The sequence below is a fragment of the Eublepharis macularius genome, chromosome 13 (genome assembly GCF_028583425.1).
Source record: "Eublepharis macularius isolate TG4126 chromosome 13, MPM_Emac_v1.0, whole genome shotgun sequence".
Classification (NCBI taxonomy): Eukaryota; Metazoa; Chordata; class Lepidosauria; order Squamata; family Eublepharidae; genus Eublepharis; species Eublepharis macularius.
The window spans coordinates 20,905,098-20,921,839 of record NC_072802.1 but is presented as its reverse complement, the minus strand read 5'-3'; the positions used below and the strand labels follow the sequence as shown (position 1 = coordinate 20,921,839).

Genomic DNA, 16,742 nt, shown 5'->3' with positions numbered 1-16,742 from the left:
TATTTTCTCTAGGGGGACTGAGAGATCAGTTTAATTCCGGGAGATCTCCAGCTACCACCTGGAGGCTGGCAACCAGAGCTTGGAGAGGGATGTCACCTTAGTGAGGTATAGTGCCATGATGTCCACCCTTTAAAGCTGCCATTTTCTCCAGAATTGTTCTCTGGAGATTAGATCTCAGAGATAGATCTCAGAGAGATACACCTGGTGATTGGTAACCCTTTACTGAATCTACCTGAAAAAGACGGTGTGTGTGTATGTCTGTAAAGCATGGGTGATGACGTTGCTCTGGCCCTGCTTTGTTCTAAATGTTAAAAATTGTAAAATACCATAATGAGACTCTTTACAATCAGTTGCACTTGGGTCTAGGACTCTGCCACCTCTAGGATCTGCAAAATGGGAACAATCGCAATGTTTAAAAATATGCTGTCCTTATTTCCCTGTTTTCTGATGGCCCTTTCTTTTTAAATCAAGACTGGCTTAATTGCAGCCTTTTTAAAAAAGTATTAATTTAAGAGGCTAGTGTATCGTTAACCTCTGGAATCTTCAGACACATTCAAAAGTGTAAACTTTGTGTGAACCCTACGTCCAAGAAATCAGTTGTAATTCTTGCTGAGCTCCAGCCACCACCTGGAGGATGGCAAACCATGTGTGAGAGAGCGCCGCACACACTCTTTAGTAAAATATCCACTTTAAAATATACACACACAATGATTTGTGTATGTATTTACTCTAATGTTTTTGGAAAGAAGGAAAGGACCAAGTCTGACAATCCCATCACTTAACTGTGGATGGAGAAAAAGCGCTCACTTTGTTTTCCCTCAGGGAACTACATTACCCATAATTCCCAAGCATCCACATTACCTCTCCCCCTTCTGTCGCCATCCTCCTTTGCCAATAGTCGGGCACCTGAAGCTGTCGCGCAACCGCACTTCCGCCAGGAATTGACGCGCAGTGGTGTCATATGATGGAATCCTTCCCCCTCCCAAGATGGCGGACAGCCTGCCCTCGGAGTTTGATGTGGTGGTCATAGGAACGGGTAAGAGGCGGAGGGGCCGAAGGGCGACGGGGGTCCAGCCGCCCAGGAGCGCCAGGGGTGAGACAGGGAACCCCAACTGCAGTTTAATGCGGGAAGGAAGGAGGGGAGCGAGAGAGCAAGGACGGGGCGCATAGGGACACTCCGCCTCATCAACTCCCTGTTGCTCCTTAACCCTTTCCTGCCCTCACGGACCGCTAATATGTCAACCGGTTATTCGCATTCTCTGCGCCACTTTTATGCCCTGCACAGCCTTATAGGAGATATTAATTAATTAACGTGAATTGATTTCCCCAGTGGTAGCCTTATTACAGTACGATCCTATGCAGTTGCTCCAGTCTACACTCGTTGAAATCAGTGAACTCAGACTGGAGTGGCTTTAGTCTGTCTGTAGCAGTGGAAAAGAGCAAGAGTCCAGTAGCACCTTATAAGAGTAACAAAATTTGTGGCTTTCGTGAGTCACAGTTCACTTCTTAGCTAATGAAAGCTCATACCCTACCACACATTTTGTTAGACTTATAGGTGCTACTGGACTCTTGCTCATTTCCGCTGGAGTTGCTCTGTGTAACGTTGCACTGGAGAAAGGCTGTGGATCAGTGGTAGAGTATCTGCTTTGCACCAAGAAGGTCCCTGGTTTGATCCCATGCTGTCCCCAGTTCAGCTGGCAGGTGAAATGAAAGAGCTCTGCCTTGAGACCTTGAGGAGTTACTACTGATCTTGATAAACCAATGGTCTGACTCAGTAAAAGGCAGCTTTGTGTGATCACTTTTAGTCTGTTGAGGCCAACACAGCAAGGAGGCTAGTGGCACCTAGTAGAAGAATGCAGTGAAGCGCAAGCTTTTGTGGGCTTGAGCCTGCATCATCAGAAACATAAAATGTTATGTACGGATGGTGTGCATGTGAATACACACATATATGGGAAATAGACAGAAAATGATCTGTTGTTTAAATTTATTGTTCTTGTTGGCTTCTTATTGTTTTGTAAAGAGGGAGCTGAAGCTGAGACTCTCGTACTGCTTGCTCACAGTGACTTAGTGATTCTATCAGCAAAATGTTCAGCTAGCTTTGCCAACGTCTCTTCTGGCAGGAGTTTTAGCAGCAGCATGATAAGCAAGAATTCAGCAGATGACGCTTTTCCTGGCCTGCAGGAAAAATGGTGGAGGAAAAAGTTCCTTTGATGGCCCTGCAGCTGTTTAACGGTACATCTGCCGTGCCAGTAACCAAATTGGGAGCTCTAATTGGAACCCAGGTTACCACGCATCACTTACTGGCTCATGTTCCTGCTTGCGGGGAGGGCGGAATATAAATATGATAAAATAATAATAATAATAATGTAGTTTGGCCCTGAATCTCAGGACCTGTAAATGGGGGCTATGCATCAAAGACCCAGATTCACCTTATCTTTGCATCTTCCTGTTTCTTGCCATCTGAATATTTCTTTTGCTGTTGCTCCTATTCCTTTGTCAGTCCTTTTTCTTGCTTCCCCTGCCCCCTGCCTTTTTTTTTGGCATGCTCATTGTGGGGGAGAACATTGAGAATCTTACAGTGCTATCCTAAGCAGAGTTACTCCAGTCTAAGCCTGTTGAAAACAGTGTGCTGGAGACTGGAGAAACTGTTTAGGATTGCACTGTAAATGACATCAAAGGGAGGATAAGGAGCAGTTGAGCGCCCTCTCTGTTGTACTCGGGTTCAGGTCAGCTAAGAGACCCCTCTCTAAGAAGCATTTCTACTGCATTTTAATGCCCTTTATAATGCTTTTTGTATCCTGTGAGTTCTTTAGGAGTAAATTTTGAATGAAAAATTGGCTATGACTGTAATGTCAGTGCAATCTTAAGCAGAGTTTACCCTTCTAAGTCCATTGATGCCAGCGGCCTGAGAAGGGTGTTATTCTGTTTAGGATTGTGCTATTAGGCTCAGTTACTTTGTTTGCTACAGCATATTAAGCAAACAGTAAGTAGACTCTTTTCCCTTTAATAAGAAGCTTAATGTGTGGAAAGGGGCAGCTGAAGCTTCATGGCATAGAGGTAAGTCATGACCTATTAGGGTTCTATTAAAGGGGCAGGACATTTTTTCCAGGTGGTTGGCAGTCCTAATCTGATGGTTAGCACTGATGGTGGGACCTGACTGCAGTATTCCTCTCCTCTGCGCTGACTCTTAGTTAGCACCATCAAAACTGGCTATTTATTTAAGCTTGTTTACGCTGCTTTTCCTTCTTGTGGGACTCAAAGCAGCTTACAACAATATCTAAGTACAGTTAAACGAACTCACAATTTAAACAGACAAAACTGCTATTTGAATAAACGGAACCAGTAAAAATGCACTAATAACAGCCTGGGATGGTCCCGAATGTATCAGGCTGACACACTCAAGGCCACAGTCTTCATGCCAAGAGCTTTCGGACATGCCCAGTGCAGGCTGAAGTTCTCTCTCCCTCTGCCAGCAACAGGCTCCTGAAGGCAGGTGTTCTTATAGGGCCTCGGCACAGAGGAGGCAGGGCTAAGCTGCTGGTCCCTCTCAGCACAGGCTGAAATTCTGATGACCTCTGTTTGCTATATGATCCCACCAAGGGAAACACTCCTGAAGCCGCGCAGGATTTAATCTGGGGAATCTTGCAGCACCCAGTCTTGTATGGAACCTACAGCTGAAGCTTGTTTCCCTGCATGGCTTGTTCTTACTTTATTGAGGTGCATCCATGCGAAAGCATAACAGAACTGAATGCTGAGTCCAGCACCTAAGAAAGTGCTCTGTAAAGGCTTCTAACCTCTCGGTGACTCTAGTATCAATTTTGTCTGTATCTGCCAAGCGCTGTGAGAGTCGGGGATTCTTAAACGTGACCTTAGGGAGCCTTCATATGTAAATAAAACACGTGTTTCTGAAACGTTCCTTGCTAGAGAGACACGGGGGGCCCAGAAGGCAAAGATTTTGCTGCTTCCTTGCCTGTAGAAGTGTATGCTCAAGATCACTTGATACAGGCTGATTAGCCCTCAACATTTTTCATGGTTTCACTGCATATCCGTATTCACATTCAGAGTACTAAACCGAAGGACTTCTTCACCCTTTTAAGGTATTGTTATAGGTGAAGTAGGCAAGTTAACCCACTTCAGTTATTCTGAGTACAGATATGAAGGACAGTAGGTGTTCTGAATGAATTACTGTAAGATACAAGAGTGATACAGAACATATAGTAATAGGAGTGTTCCATTTAACATTCCATTTCTTAATACGTTACTGACCCCTTTATTAATATATCTCCCAGCCCCCGCTCATCTTAGATACTAACAGGAAAACGATATTGTTCTCATTCACATCCACCTTTTCTCTCTGCTTTTTACACACAGACTCTCTTTGTTGCATATCAAGGTTCTTCATTTCCTCCTTGGTTTTAAAATAAAGAATATTGTGGTATCTTTTTATTTTATGTCATTTATACCCCTCCTCCCCCCCCAATGGAGACCTAGAGCAGCTTACATTATCTTCCTCTCCATCTTGCCCTCACAACAACCCTGTAAGGTGGGTTAGGCTAAAAGAGAGTGATGGCCCAAGGTAACCCAGTGAGTCTCCATGTCAGATTGGAGATCTGCATATGGGTTTCCCAGATCCTAGTCCCAAACTCTAACCACTGTACCCCACTGAAACTCCTCACACTGCCTTTCTCCAGAGCATCTTAGTCCCTTTGAGATGAATGAACTTATTGTGGCGTAAGCTTTCATGACCCCAGCTCCAGTTAATCAGGTGCACGAAGCGTTATGTTCCGTTGGCAGAGAGACTGATATATAAAAATGCAAAAAGAAGGGCAGGGGTGGGTGGGGGCTTGGAGCACAGTCTGTTCAGCAGAGAAGCCATCCATTTGGAGTGTGGACTACTTTCATCTATTGATGAATTGGTAACGTGAGGATGCATCTGTATAGTGTGCGAATTCCTGTAAAGAGGAGTAACTGTATTGTGTAATGAGCTCAGCTAACCCCTTAATATTTATTGAGTCCTAGTCTGATAGTATTAAATGGACGCGTGAATGCCAGCTCTGTAATTTGTCTTAGAAATTTCCCTGTGAACTGGTGTATATGGCAGAATGACATCGCTGGCGCATAATGGCATATATGAATGCTAATATAATGAACTGACCTATCCATGCCATCCCACTGGCAAAGGGCTTCCTGTTGTCCTCTCATTACATCTGACATTGTTGCATGATAGTATTGCCCAGTTTGTGTTTATTATGGTTGTGGGTTTGTCAGCACAGTAGGCTTGTAGAGGTCCTAATTTCTAGCACTTCAAAAAGAGCTTCTTTTCCATGGCCACAGGCAGTGCGTGCACAAACATGTTTTAAATGCTTCCTCTTGTAAATATAGACAAATATGGTTTATTCAGTACTTTGAAGACATTTGAATCCACTGCCTGCGTAGTTTCCTGCCAGTATTTGATTCTTCCCAGGATAGGCAATTCCAGGAATTTGATCAGCAAGGCAATCCAAACGGTGATGCTAACACACAAGACATTTGATTTCTTTTCTTTCCTTCATCCCACTGCAATGCTGGAGTGTCATGTTTTCATTTGGGTACTTATGAAGTGGAAATAACATTCTAGCCCACCGCATTCATCTACAGGGGGTCCCTAAATGTGATCAGTACTAAGCAAGTACATTTTTTTTTGTTCTACTGAAGTACCGTATCCTTCGCTCAAGAATTGCAGGGGAATCTCTCAAACGCTGATCAATGCAGTCAGTTTATGGCAAGTTTAGCACGGTTTGATGTAATGGATGTCAAATATTAAATAATAAGAATTTGCTTACCCTTTTTATATATACCTGTAAATGATCATTTTCCAAAGCTTAGAAAGCTGACAAAGGGTTCCCTGTTCATTCCAGGATCATCAGTGCCTGCAGAATGTGCATTTTTCAATGCTGGCCTTAACTGTTAATTAGCTATACATAAACTGACACAAGAGTGTGTTAGCATGTTAATTTTTCTTAGCAAAAATCAGTAGTGGAACGGGAGGTTTGAATAAGTATGTGGGCTAGATAGATTGAGCCCGTTAATGATTTAAAAATGTGATAGTTTAAGCAGTTTTACATCCCTAGTTTGACTCTTGAGATATTGGCCTACTTTTTTTAAAAAAAAAATTTTATTGGATGGGTTCACTTACATTTCAAAAACATTTTACAACAATATACCCCTTTTCTTAATATATGTTATCCCACCCCCTCCCCTTTTCCCTTGTTGACTCCCAACAGCACTCTGACCCCTTTCCCCCTAATAACTAACTCTAGTCTAAGTTGCTTTCCCCCATTGTTTAAGGCAAAGTTTTATCTTATATTTCTAAATCTCTCAGTAGTTATCAAGAGACCACAACTGATTTTTCACGTCCCATTTCTTTTCTAAATATTTTTTAAGTTTACCCCAATCTTCCACAAATTCCCTTGGATTTTGTTCTTTCAGTTTCCTTGTTAATTTGTCCATTTCCGCCATGTGCAACAATTTCTGAATCCAATCTTGAATTTCTGGTAGTTCCTCCTGTCTCCAGTGTTGAGCATACAGTAGTCTTGCAAGCCACCGTCATGTAATAAACCAGGACTCTATCCTTAACATTCAAAAAGAGTCCAGTAGCACCTTTAAGACTAACCAATTTTATTATAGCATAAGCTTTCGAGAATCAAGTTCTCTTCATCAGATGCCTGATCAAAACTGGGCAGATACAGAAGAGGAGGGGGAAAGAGAGAGAAAGAGAGGAAAGAAGAAGGCATAAATCACAATAGGACAGAATGCAATTAGCATGGAGGCTATCAAAACATTCCTTTGCTTGGAAATGTAAACATCGGTGTGCAGTCAGTTTGCTGTATTAGTTTGTAGCAGTGAAGGTATCCAATTCCTATGTAGTATAAGCCTTCGGTAACCACAGCTCTCCCTGCCAGCTGCATCTGACAAAGAGATGCATCTTTGTCAGATGCAGCTGGCAGGGAGAGCTGTGGTTACCGAAGGCTTATACTACATAGGAATTGGATACCTTCACTGCTACAAACTAATACAGCAAACTGACTGCACACCGATGTTTACATTTCCAAGCAAAGGAATGTTTTGATAGCCTCCATGCTAATTGCATTCTGTCCTATTGTGATTTATGCCTTCTTCTTTCCTCTCTTTCTCTCTCTTTCCCCCTCCTCTTCTGTATCTGCCCAGTTTTGATCAGGCATCTGATGAAGAGAACTTGATTCTCGAAAGCTTATGCTATAATAAAATTGGTTAGTCTTAAAGGTGCTACTGGACTCTTTTTGATTTTGCTACTACAGACTAACACGGCTAACTCCTCTGGATCTATATCCTTAACATTAACATTTTCCATATTTAACCCCAATAATAACAGTTCTGGGCTTTTTGCTATATTACTTTTCAAAACTGATGACATTTCAGCAAAAATAACTTAGCTTTTTCACAAGTCCACCACATATGATACATTGAACCTTCATGTTTTTTACATTTCCAGCATTTGTTTGACATTTGATTGTTGTCATTTGCTAGTTTTTTTGGTGTTAAATACCATCTGTACATCATCTTATAGCCATTCTCTTTTAGACTAGTAGCTGTCGATATTTTCATTGTGTTTCTCCAAAGATATTCCCAAGTATCCATTGTAATTTCTCTATTAAAATTCATTGCCCATTTTACCATTTGAACTTTGACTGTTTCATCCTCCGTGTACCATTTCAACAAAAGTTTATATATCTTAGAGATAATTTTTAGGCCATCACCTAACAAAAGTTTTTCTAGGTCCCCATGCTCCTGTCTAAAACCTTTCTTTTATCAGTTTCAAATAGATCTTTAATTTGCCTAAATTGTAACCATCTATATTGTAATGGTAACTCTATATTGTCTTTAATCCTAGGTTTGTTTTTATCCCACTTCAACAGTTCTTTGTAGGCTATCCATTCTTCTCCTTTATATTCCAGACTTGGGTTCACAACTCCAGCTGGTACTATCCACAATGGTCTTTCTTCACCTAAAAACATCTTATATTTTTGCCATACCTCAAAGAGATTCTTTCTAACATAATGATGAAGAAACATAGAGTCCATTTTGTGTTTATCATACCACAAATATGCATGCCATCCAAACAGCTTGTTATGTCCCTCTAGAGCCAATAATTTATGATTAGACAATTTTACCCATTCTCTCAGCCAAGTTAGGCGTATTGCCTCATGATATATTCTCAGATTTGGTAATTGCAACCCCCCCTTTCTTTGGCATCACATAGCAGTATAGCACCTTCATTTTTATTCTTGGTTTCTTCCCTGCCCACACAAATTCTGCAATTTTTCTCTGCCATTTATCAAACTGCTTTTTGTCTTTTACGATTGGAATAGTTTGTAATAAAAACATCACTCTAGGTAATACATTCATTTTAACTACTGAAATGCGACCTAACAGAGACAGATTTAGCTTATTCCATTTAATCATATCTTTTTCTATCTGAGCCCATAGTTTTTCGTAGTTGTTCTTAAACAAATCTATGTTCTTAACTGTTAACTCAATTCCTAGGTATTTCGTTTTCTGAACCACTTCGCAATTTGTTATTCTCATCAAGTCCTGTTGTTTCTCCTTTCTCGTATTTTTACAAAGCAATTTGGACTTAGCTTTATTTATAAAAAATCCTGCCAAGTCTCCAAACTCCTTAATTTTGTCCAATAATATTGGTAATCTCTGAGTTGGTTCTTCTACTAAAAACATCACATCGTCTGCAAAAGCTCTAAACTTATATGAGATACCTTTGATTTTTATTCCTTTAATGTCTTCATCCTCTCTTATTTGCCTCAATAGGACTTCCAACACCATCACAAATAATAAGGGCGAAAGTGGGCATCCTTGTCTCGTACCTTTTCTTACCTCGAATCTTGCTGTTACATCATTATTTAAACATAGTGTCGCTCTTTGGTTCTTGTAAATAGCCTTCACTGCCTCTATGAAGTCTTTCCCCAAGTCCATCTTTTCCATTGTTACAAACATAAAGTCCCAATTTAAGTTGTCAAAGGCTTTTTCTGCATCCGCAAAGAAAAAGCCTATCTCCTTATCAGGATGCTTGTCATAATATTCCACGGCATCTAACACCACTCTCAAATTGTCTCTGATTTGTCTATTTGGTAAAAATCCGGCTTGCTCTTCTCCAATCCAACCCATTAGTAGTTTCTTGAGCCTTTCTGCTAATAGCTTGGCGAAAATTTTATAGTCATTATTTAATAAAGATATTGGCCTGTAGTTCTTTACATCCGTTAAATCTTGTGACTCCTTTGGTATCAATGAAATAGTGGCTTCGTTCCAGGTGTCTGGAAAGCCTTCTCTTTTCAAAATACCATTCATCAGCTTTCGTAGGGATTGCACTAGGTCCATTTTCATTATTTTATAAAACTTTGCTGATATTCCATCCGGGCCTGGTGCTTTCCCCACTTTGGTTGACTCTATGGCATCCAAAATTTCCTGTTCCGTAACTTGGCAATTTAAGGTCTCTTTCATTTCCTTTGTAATCTTTGGTAATTTAGCTTTTTCCAAGTATTCATTGTTTTTCCGCTTTTTCTATTGTTCTTTTCTGAAATAATTTGGCATAATATTTATAAAAAGCTCTCTTTATGGCTTGATGGTCCATTAATTCTTTCCCATCTTCTATTTTATTAATTATTTTTTTCTCGTTACTCTTTTTAAGTTGCCAAGCTAGATATTTCCCTGGCTTGTTTGCCCCTTCAAATGATTTCTGCTGTAACGTCCTCAGTTTCCATTCTAGTTCTTTATTAGCAAAAGCCTTTAACTGTTCTTGCAATAACTTAATTTCTTGGATTATTACTTTCTTACCCGGTCTTTTCTTTAACTCTTGCTCTTTTTTTGAAATTTTCTCCTGAATTTCTTTAAATTTCTCATCTCTTTTTTTCTTTTCCTTATTGTTCAATGTAATCAAAATTCCTCTCATCACTGCTTTATATGCATCCCACACCGTATGCTTTGGTACCTCTTGGTCTACATTGCATTGGAAGAAGAATTTCATTTCCTTTTGGATATATTCTAGATTTTCTTGCTTCAGTAACAGATCTTCGTTCATTCTCCATCTTATTTTCCTGTGTCCACTCGAGGCCTTCCACATTACAGGGTTGTGATCTGAACTCACTCTTGGCATTAACTCAATTTTCTTTGTCATACCACTCAACTCCTTTGTTGTCCAAATCATATCAATTCTTGAAAACGATTGATGTCTTGCCGAGTAAAATGTAAAATCTTTAACTTTAGGATTCCAGCTTCTCCAAACATCCAGCAGCTTTTCCTGTTCTATCAGTTCAAAAAACGATTTTGGTAACTTCCCCAATTTTTGCTTTGTCAGCTTAGTTTTCCTATCTACTTGCAGGTCCACTACCCCATTAAAATCTCCCATCAACATTATTTGGTCATATGAATATTGGTCTAAATTTTGTATAATCTCCTTGAAAAATTCATATTTTGCTCCATTTGGCGCATATATTCCCAAAATCAAAGTCTTTTTAGAGTTCATCATTATTTCAACCGCCACATATCTTCCATTTGCATCTTTAAAAACTAATTTAGGATCCAATTGCTCTTTTATATATATCACAATTCCCCTTTTCTTTTGTTTTGCCATTGTCATAAACTCTTTCCCTAATTGGCCATTTTTCAAAAATTTTGCATGTTTCTCTTTTATATGTGTTTCCTGCAAGCATATTATATTGCAATTTTGTTTCTACGTTTTTGTGGTGAGTTCAGTCCATTAACATTCCAAGATACTAATTTGTACTCCATCATGTTATTTGCTGTCTGTTCTGGGAAAGTCCTTGTCATTTTCTAATAAGAATAGATCCATCTCATGCTTTGCCTTAATAGCGATTCTCTTTGCCTGAAATTGGAAACTCAATCCTTTTGGGAGTTCCCACCTGTACCTTATACTCTTATCTCTCAACTTTTGCATCAATTCTCTGTACTTCTTCCTTTCCTGTAGAATTCTTCTGGGAAGCTCTTTCATAATTCTCACTCTGTTTCCTTCTATTGACAGAGGATTTTCAAAATGCTTTTTCAGGATTTCCTCTTTCACTCTTCTTGTTATCAATTGAACAATAATATCTCTTGGTAGGTTCTTCTGTTGTGCATAGGTGGAATTGACTCTGTATGCTAGATCCAAATTTGTTGCTATCTCTTCTGGTTGCATATTTAAAAATTCCGCCAGAATTTCTGTTATTTGCTCCTGCGCCGTCTGCGTTGTAGTCTCAGGCACGCCCCTAAATCTCAGCTGATTTTCCGTGATCTTACATTCCATTACAGCCATCCGTTCCTGCAGCACTCGATTCTCTTCTTTCAGGTTAGATGTCAGCTCTGTACTTTTCTGTTCCATTTCTTGAACTGTCTGATTTGTTGTTTGCAGCTCTTTCTTAACTTCCTCTATATTCCTTGCCAGCTCTGTTATTTCTGACTTCACAAATTCTTTTATACTTCTTATCATGCTGTCTTCCATCTTCTGCATGGATTGACTCAGCTCTTTGTTGCCCTCCAACATTTTTTTCCAGTGTTTCTATTGCTGTTTCTATAGTTACCTGCCATTCCTTCTCCTCTTTCTTCATCGCTCCTGGACTTGATTTTGCACCCCCCCCCCCAGGTAGCTGCTCTCTTTCTAAGCTCCGTTTTTATTTTCCAATGTTTTTACTTAATTCCACTAATTTAAAGTCTATTTTCTTTTAAAAAATCCAGTCCAATTTAAGCTTTCAAAATGTTGGGCGCAATTTCTCTATGGTAACTTCCTGTTTACTTCCTGATTCCTAGAATGGCTGGCAATCTCTTCCGTTTCAATTCTCACTCCTTATTCTCGCGGTTTTTCCTTTGTTTTGCTTCCACTATCTTCTCTCTTCCTCTGCTTCCTTGTTCCTGTTGCTTCTTGTCAAATCGGGCCTCTCTAGGCAACTCCTTCAATGCTCTCTGTCCTCTCGCGATATTTGCTGCACTCGTACTCCGACTCCCTCCCTTTTCTCAGGGTTGTTATCTCTGCCGCGACCGCAGGTATGCGTAAACAAAAAATACTTGCGTTCTTTTTTGCGCTTTAAAATTTGTCAAAGTCTCTTTTTAGTCCCAAATTTATTTTCTCTTTTCCTCATATGTCCCAGTCATCCACTGTGTTAAAATTTAAGTGGGTCTCTCTTCTATTTTCAGTTCCGGAAAGTAAGATAACAATCTTTACCTCTTTTGTTCCTTGTGGGATCTTCATGCTGTTTCTTTTTGTTTCCAATTGTTCAAATCTGGTCTCGAGGCTTGGTTTCTGGCGACCTTATGCCAATCGAATGGCTCAAAGAGCACTGTAGAGATTTTAGCTCGCACTTCTCCGAGGGGACCTCAAGGTGGTGGTGGAAATCCTTTATTCAGAACCACCCCCCCGTCACCGAGATCACACGCTGTCAGGGTCTTGTAGCATTCGAGACACTCCTCTGCCTAAGGAGGGGCGGCTGCCAGAGATCCAAGCACCTGGCAAGCCCAAAACAGATGCTCTTGATAGCCCAGCTTCTGGACCACGTCAGGTCTCCATTAATCCCAAACCGGAAGTCTGAGATACTGGCCTACTTTTAATATTGCTTTCCAAGCATTGAGTGGGAGTAGATTGTCTGAGGGTGTCCAGCAAAGCAACTGATCACCTATGGCAAGTTAGAGTCACTTCCAGGTGACCAGGTAAGGAAGATTTTGCTGACTGGAAAAGAGCAGGTTCTTGTCATTTCAGGCTATCAGTGTACCACAATGACTTACAACAGTTGGACCATTTCTGGACAGCTTTGCAAGGCCACAGTTAAGTAATGGCACCAGTTGGCACTATAGTTTTAGCAGGCTGGGTTTTGCGGTTTGTTTGATGCATGGCAGCTATGAAGTCCATTTGCTTTTAACTCTCTTCAGTTCCTTGGCCCTGAGAGAGTGATTGTCAGAAAGTGGTCCTGCTCCACCCCTTGTGGTCAGCTAGGGCACATCAGACCAGGATCTGATTGGTTTATTAGCCGTAGTTAATCTTAACCATGGTTGTTTCGTGATGTGTGATGAACATAGGCTTTTGGCTTGTTGCTCAAAGATGCTACAGTCAGAAGGCAACAACAGTAACATTTGTGAAGGCAAGTAAGAAGTACTGAATCCTGGTTTCAAAAAATAAACCAAAATCGCCATGATTTTGTGTGATGTCTGAACTGATCCAATGTCTGTTGAATGAGACAAGACAATTTTATACGCCATGTGAAAAACTAATAAAGGAGGAGCTTCCTATGCTTTCTCTGGTAAGCTGGCTCACTGCCAAGTGCGAGCCTGCCAGTCATGGTTCTAGGGTCACAGTTCAAAGTCCAAGTCCAGGATCAGGTAACAATCCAGAGCCCAAGTCCAAAAGGCAAGTGACATATTCCAGAGGAGAGTCCAGGGGTCAGGCAGCAAGGTTTCGAGACTCAACCAGAAGCACCTTAGGAAACTGGTGGGCTGGTCAACAAGACTGGAGACAGATGAACCACACGCTGGCATCACCCTCACTGTAGCATTATGTAGGGAGTTTTTTTCTGCTGAGTCGCACATTAGGCTCCTTTCCACAAGCTGAGTCAGCTCCTTTACTCATGAGGAGTAGTGGAACCCAGTTCCTGTAATTACTTAGTGATCTCTCCTGGCACTTCCTCAGCAGGGGGTGGGCCTTGGGCCACCAAGCATGCACTCCTGTGCCTTGTTCAGGCATCTGCCCTAGCCCTTCAGCTTCTCTATTCCTGGGGTCTTTGGAGAGACTGTGGTGGGTCTGGTGGTATGTGACTTGAGGCCCCTGGTGGGTCAGGGGGCAGTGCCAGTCCAGGCTCAGAGTCCCTTGAGGGGGATGGTGGAGGGACCTGATTCACAAGTCTGCCAAGGCAATGCCTGGGGGCAAGTTGATCTCCTCCTCTGACAAGGGCTCATCTTCTCACATGATGCCAGGGCAATCCATGAAAGGGCCACAACTAAGGCACTCGAATTGTTGTCTGGAGGGCACCTTGGAAGGGACTCTGCCACCCACAACAAAACCCTACACAGCCCCAACCCTTCTTACAACAAGATTCAAAGTGTTTTGCACCATTGTTTCCCCTCATCCTTTTTATTTTCATAAAAACAGCCTTGTGAGGTAGGTTAGGCTGAGAGAGAGATTGCTCAGCTTCCATGGCAGAGTAGGGATTCAAACCCGGATCTTCAAAATCCTAGTCCATCACTCGTGGTGGCCCTCTCTTGCATCCCCAGCTTTCACTTGACTCATACTAAAATCATGTAGCATGGGTATTTACCTCCTGTAAAAAATCATGTGAACAGTTTTATCCTTTCCTTTCTCAAGCTAGTTTTTCTAGCATCACCCCTTGTTCAGACTAAAATTGCTCGGAATGGTACTCTCAGGTATTCAAGCTCATACTGCACCTGTCATTGAAAACATAAAAGCAGATTCCTTAGCTGAACCTTTCACGTGGAATGCAACAGGAATTGTTGGGATGCTCGGATTAGATTCTTGGTTGAACAGGCCAGGAGAACCTTTAATGACAGCATTGTGGATTTGGGAGTGGAACAGCTGCCTTCGTTCTGAATATTGCCAAGGTCCAGTTTGTTAGACACTGAGTTATAAAATAAAACCCATCCCCTTCTACTAGGTATTTGCATTCTCTGGTTGTCCTAGTAATGCTATTTCTCCCCTCCTTTCTAAAAAAAGAAGTTATTCTTTATAAAAACCAGCCACTATAAATTTTCTGGTTCCATGCAATTTTTTCCTCTTTTCTCTTTCTGGTCTTCGCTAGTTATAAATAACACATGAAATGACTTTCAAGGTAGAAAGCAGGAATCCATTTTGAAATATTCTATAAAATAAAGAGTGATTTATGGCTCCATATGATTTTGGCTGAAAGCATTTGGGCTTTGCCCAGTCATCAAAGTCCTGTCAGGAGAATCTATTATTTATTGTTCGATACGCCGGGAGTGGTGCTAGTACTTTATTTTATGTTTATCTTATGTAAGTATAGTGTTAAGAAAAATCAATCCTAGGTACTAATACAGTTTTAAAAATCTATCATGGAAAACTAACCTGAATATCATCAATGTGAGTAAGGAAGTTAAAACATGAAGAATACTGATTTTTTTATTTTAAATCTCTCAAATTAATAGATGTTTCGATTGCTGTTAAATACGTCAGAGTGTAATCTTTTTCTGTCACTACGTAACACAGTTGTGTTCTGATGTTTTTATGGCTCCAATTTTCCTAAGTAAGTTAGGTTTCATTTTATACAAGCAAATATTTAAACATCTGGTATAGCATAGGAGAAAAAAACCTGGACAGGGTGGGCTTGTTTTAAGGCTGTGTGACATTAAATAAAATAGTTGTACAATGTACTGGTGAGCCTCTGGAGTATTTTATATGCACAAGCACTGGCCGTGCATCCCAGATGTGGGGTTTGCTAAACTTCCATGCAGAATCATTGCAGAGTAATAGAGAGCTACTGAGCAGTATATTTGTAGTAAGGATGCCCTATTCTTTTACCTAGAGGAATAGTTGACTCCTCTTTCAAATGTCCACTGAGACATCTCACTCTTGCAGCTGCCTTCTTGGCCTTTTGTGTTCAGGACAGTTTCTGGTGAATTTTTCCCTTTTGGGTCCCTCCTGGCTTTACATTTGAAGTGTGAGAACCACAACAACATGGCTCCTTCCTGCATCATGAATGTAAAGATGGAGCCCACAACACATTGGTGTGACGAAGAGCCTTGCTATAGGCTCCTCCCACATTATCCAAGGGTTCTGTGCGCCCTGATGAAACTAGTTTCAGGAACTCCTTCATTTCTTTGGCTCTCATTTTATACAGAAGGGGTTTCCTGTTAGAGCAGTTGGTTGCTCTGACCTGACTTACAGGGAAGAGCAAATCTTGACCTGTTGTCTTGCATTCGCTCAGTACTTGTTCACCTAGGATAAGTAACAGATGGGTCTTTCAGGCTGCGGCCCGCTAAATATTTATTAATATTTTATTATTTATTTATTAAATTTATAGCCCGCTCTCTCCCGCAAGCGGGCTCAAAGCAGGTAATAAAACCACATTAAAACACATTAAAAATATAAAATTCAGTACAAGAAGGCAGCAACTCTGCACGGCAGCCCATATTAGCAAACCCAAACCAGTACATCCCACGGGGTGGGAGATGATATACAACATTAGGCAAGTTGGCGGACAACTGGGGAGAGGGGGGTTACAATCCCCCCCCTCAACAGGAGACTGGCCAAGGAGTTTGCCCATGCCCCAACCTCATCCATATGCCTGGTAGAACATCTCTGTCTTACAGGCCTTGCAGTGTAATAGAGGTGTTTCAGTAAGTCTACGCAGATGTTTGTTGCATAATAACACATCTGAGGCCGGAATGATTTTTTTAAATCAATGAAACCGTGGCTAGCTCTTCTCTGTTTTGGGGGTGGGGGGAATGCTTATAATCGTAGCTTGTCTTTGGTAAGGTGAATCTCAAGCAGTCCATTACATCTTGTGCAACTTCAGTTGATTGTTTGCCCCATTCTAGACTCTGGAATCTTTGTTGGTCATGTCGCACTCCACATGTATTTACTGGGTTCTTAGAACTGTATCAGTGTTATTTGCAGACCTGCAAAATAAGCCTTTGTGAGGAGCTTGTAAAATAGTTCCTAGAAGTCCACCGATGAAAGGTAGTAAATGCAAAGTTATTATTAC

General features: G+C 41.0%; 1 protein-coding gene across 3 annotated transcripts in view; it reads left to right on the top strand.

The window, feature by feature from the left end:
• Nucleotides 1-963: 963 nt before the first annotated feature.
• CHM (CHM Rab escort protein) overlaps nucleotides 964-16,742 on the top strand; it is a 98,066-nt gene continuing 82,287 nt past the window's right edge. For 2 of the 3 annotated variants that reach the window (XM_054996783.1, XM_054996782.1), the window contains exon 1: nucleotides 970-1,036. In XM_054996783.1, coding sequence (XP_054852758.1) covers nucleotides 988-1,036 — 49 coding nt within the window. In that variant the 5' untranslated portion in view covers nucleotides 970-987. Of the gene's footprint in view, nucleotides 1,037-16,742 lie in introns of all 3 variants that reach the window. The other variant, XM_054996784.1, reaches the window with a different exon arrangement.